Source organism: Pediculus humanus, genomic scaffold (genome assembly GCF_000006295.1).
Source record: "Pediculus humanus corporis 1103172108197 genomic scaffold, whole genome shotgun sequence".
Lineage (NCBI taxonomy): Eukaryota > Metazoa > Arthropoda > Insecta > Psocodea > Pediculidae > Pediculus > Pediculus humanus.
In genome coordinates, this window is record NW_002987767.1 from 4,344 (window position 1) to 8,544 (window position 4,201).

Genomic DNA, 4,201 nt, shown 5'->3' on the forward strand with positions numbered 1-4,201 from the left:
AGAAAATTACACACGAACGAATGATATATTCGTAATATTATTACAAACGTCATAAAATAATTTTCCCCCCAAGAAAAGTAATTATTATTATTATTATTATTATCATTTTTTATTCATAAAGTAACAACAAAAGGAATAAAATATAAAGGAAATTTCGGAAAATCTCCATTCAAAAAATGAATGATTGTTTTCTAAATTGAAATCCATTAATTTTTTTTTTTTTTTTTTTTCATAACTTTATTTCAATGGGAAGAAAATTGAAATTTTCTTTTCTCTTATTTTTAATAATAATAATAATAGTTAAAGTTATTAATTTGTAAAAAAAGAAATTTTGTAATAATTAAAAAATTATTTAAAAATTAAGGAGATAAATAAAATCTCAGTCAATGACCAGAAATTCGAAAAAATAGAAATAATAATAATAATAATAATTTTTTTTTGAATTATATAACTTAATGATGGTTAATAATTACACAATTTGACAACAATGTAAATAATTAATTATATGATAAATAATTTTAAAAGATGAAACGAAACGTGCGAGAGGAGGAATATTAGGACAAAATTATTATTATTATTATTTCATTCAAAATGATTTTTTGTTTTTTTTTTGTAGGGATTTTAAATGCGTTGGACTTTATTGGTATTGAGTTCTGCCATATTGGTAGCCGTTAAAACAAGAAGCATACATAATGATGATTATTACGGTATGGAATCCTATGGCACGAAAGATATTTACGATAGAAAAGACAGACAATTTTGGAATCCGACAGTATACGATAAAAATTTATACAATTTTATAAATGACGTCAAAGAAAAAAATGAACCATGTGAGTATTTGATAAACTTTTTTTTGTTTCACCTATACAACAAACAAACAATCAAATTTTTAATTTTTCCCCGTTTGTTTGTTTGTTTGTTCACGTAAGCGTTTAATCGTATAATATTATTAATAATCTATTAATTTGAATTAAACATTAAAAATAAAAAAAAAAAATTTTTTTCCTCTTGTTTTTCCATAATTTTAATACAATTGACCTTCCAGTTCGTTTTTTTTTTGTTTACATAAAGTTCATTGACCCCATCGAACCATTAAATTTTTTTTAATGTATTAAAATTTGTAATTTGTTTTTTTTTGGAAAAATAATAATACAAATCCTTTTAAATATTAATAATAATAAAATTTACCTTCATTATTAATAAATTGAACCTAAAAAAAAGTAATAATAATAATAATAATAATGATAATGATAATGATAATAAATTTTTCGTAGCGTGCGTTTAAAATTTGAATGTAATAATTTTTTTTTTTAATTTACTAACGCCAGCGTTGTTATTATCATCATTATTGTTTTTTTATGGATGGGAAAAATATAATAATAATAATAAAAAAACGATTTCGTCCCTTTGTTTCCCCCCAAAAAATAAACCGATGATAATAATAATAAATAATTTTAAGCCGAGTAAAAATTTTAATTTCGTAATATTAAAAACGAGCGTTTTTATAATTCGATAGAATAAGAAAAAAAAAAACGTAAATAAGGAAATGATAATGATAATGATAATAATAATAATACGCGGCGTATTTTCAGTGAATAAATCAAAATAAATTTGTAATTCATAACGAATCAAATGAATTTAAAAATAGATTTTGACAAAAAAAATTACGCGGTTTTAAAAAGAAATTTAAATATTTAATATTATCATTATCATTACCATCCCTTAAAATTTTAAGGGTGCGTGTAATTAATAGTTTACCTTTTGATTCCGGTTAATTTTCAGACGATGTTAAATTACAAAGGAAAAGAGCATTGTCCGCACTATCCAGATGGAAACCACTTGGAAATTTGGGGATTCGTATTAAATCGAGTCATCGGTCATCATCGAGAGCACCAATGATATCCATGGTACCGGAAATGAATCTTATTTCCGCTGAATCTTTGGATGGTATGCGTCCATTGGGTCAACCCTTAAGATGGGGTAAAAAACGCTAAATAATAATTTATTACAAAAAAACAGAAAAAAAAATTATTTATTAATTAAAGTTATTGTTTATTTATTTATTAATTAATTTGTCTCGTCATTAATTAAATTTCTTTATTATTTATTTATTAGTCGACACCGACTACATGTATTTATTTATGTAAATTAATAAAAACTTTTTTTTTTTTTTTTTTAAATTTAATTTTAATAAATCACTTGATGAAATAAAAAAAAAAAAATTAATAGACGAGACAAATATGTTATTATTATTTATTTTTATTTTTAATTTATTATTAATATATAATGTTTAAATTATTAAATAAAAATTATTTTATATTATTAATTATTTATTAATTTTTTATTTATTTAAAATAATCCGTAAAACTTATTTTTTCCTTTATTTTATTTATTGTTTTCATAAATAAATAAATAAATTTTATGTAAGAAAAAAATAAATAAAAAACACCTACGGCATTATGTATTATTTACGTTACATAAAAATTTTTTTAATAAATATTAAATAATAATTTCCATAACTTTTTTTTTTATTTATTGAAATAAAAGTTTATAGATTTTTTTTTGTTTTAATATAAAACATATACATATTAAAAAATTTATTTATTTATTTACTTCCCTACGTTTTTTTTAATAATAATAATAATTCGTAGGGGGAAAGGGCGGGAGGAAGGGGGGCGGCCGGGGGTACAATAAAAACGTAAAAATTTAATACGAACGCGCCTAAAAAAAAAAAAAAAACAATTAAAAAATCACTAAAGGAATATTTAATAATAATTTACGGAAAGAGAATTTATTAAATCCGGACTAAATAATCGTAATTGATATATTAAATATTAAATAATATATAACACCTAAAACCGCGTTTTCCCTCGTGTGTGTGTGTGCGTGCGTGTGCGTGTGCGTGTGTGCTTAAATAAAAAATCCTTTTAATTTTTCCAACCGTAAAATCAAATCGTCCGTGACTCGGAAAAAAAAAACAATAAAATTCCAACGTAATAATAAATATTTAACTACTCCTATTCGTTTTCTTCCCACTTTTAATACCATTAAAAAAATTTTTTTCCTTTTAACGAAATATTTCCTAATTTCCCTTTTTACCACCCCCTGTTTCTATTCCCTCCCTACCCCCTCAACCACGGAAAATCACGGAAAATCCTCAAATAATAATAATAATAATAATAAATAAATTTAAGAGATTTAAAAGAATTTTTTTTTTTCTCTCGAATAAAGTTATTATTAATTTGAAAATTGATAAGTTATAAATATTATTTAAATTATTAATAGCTAATAATAATAATAATAATAAATTTTAAATAACCGAATTAATTAATAATAATAATAATAATAATAATTTAGTAAAAATGTTGTTTTATTCGGTTGAAAAAAACGACAAGGAAATACAAACGTCGAAATCATTGATCCAAATCATTCATTCGAGTTTATTAATGAAAAGTTTTTTTTTTTTTTTTTTTAAATAAACAAAAATTAATTATTATGTTAAACACGTAATAATAATAATAATAATAATCGATAAAATTAAAAATTTTATTATTAATAACAACAACAATAATAACAACGTTTTAATTAACGGTTGTTATTAATAATATAAAAAAAATTTTATTTTTATGTTTGTGTTTGTTTGTTTTTTAAAAAAAAAATATATGTTTGTTTGATTTTTTTTTTTTTTTGTTGAAACAGACACACAAGGCAAGAACATAAATTAAGTTATTAAAAGGACAAATAATGTTTTGGGAGGTTAAAGGTCAAATATTTAGCCTTGCTGATGATATCAATATGGTTCGGTCAACAGCTAAAACATCGAAATAAATTTCCAAATTTTAAATTCTTCCATTGAAAAATTTCTTTTTATTCATTGTCATCATCATCATCATCATCATTATCATCATCATTATTAATATTATTATTATCATTATTATTTTTCTTTTAATTTCCCGTCTGTCGTTCGTTATTTTTTTTACAAAGGAAAACTAAATTTAAAAATATATGAAATTTTATATTTCAGAGGTCGAATTCTTTTTTTTGGGGGGGGGGGGTAAGGGGAGGGGATGAGTCGTGAATAACGTACAATACTTTTAAATTTTTTTTCATAATGATGTTATAAATGATTTGAAATCGAATGACCATTGTTTTTTTTTTAAAAAGTAATTCATGTGAAAAAAATTATATAAACTTTCCAGAT

The 4,201-nt window shown here is 21.7% G+C and overlaps 1 protein-coding gene across 1 annotated transcript; it reads left to right on the top strand.

Moving 5' to 3' along the window:
* Positions 1-625: 625 nt before the first annotated feature.
* Phum_PHUM430780 (uncharacterized protein) lies at positions 626-3,828 on the top strand (the record flags this gene model as incomplete). Its single annotated transcript, XM_002429328.1, has 3 exons — positions 626-830; positions 1,783-1,980; positions 3,764-3,828. 3 exons carry the CDS (start codon positions 626-628, stop codon positions 3,826-3,828), a joined length of 468 nt encoding a protein of 155 aa, XP_002429373.1.
* Between the last annotated feature and the right edge of the window lie 373 nt (positions 3,829-4,201).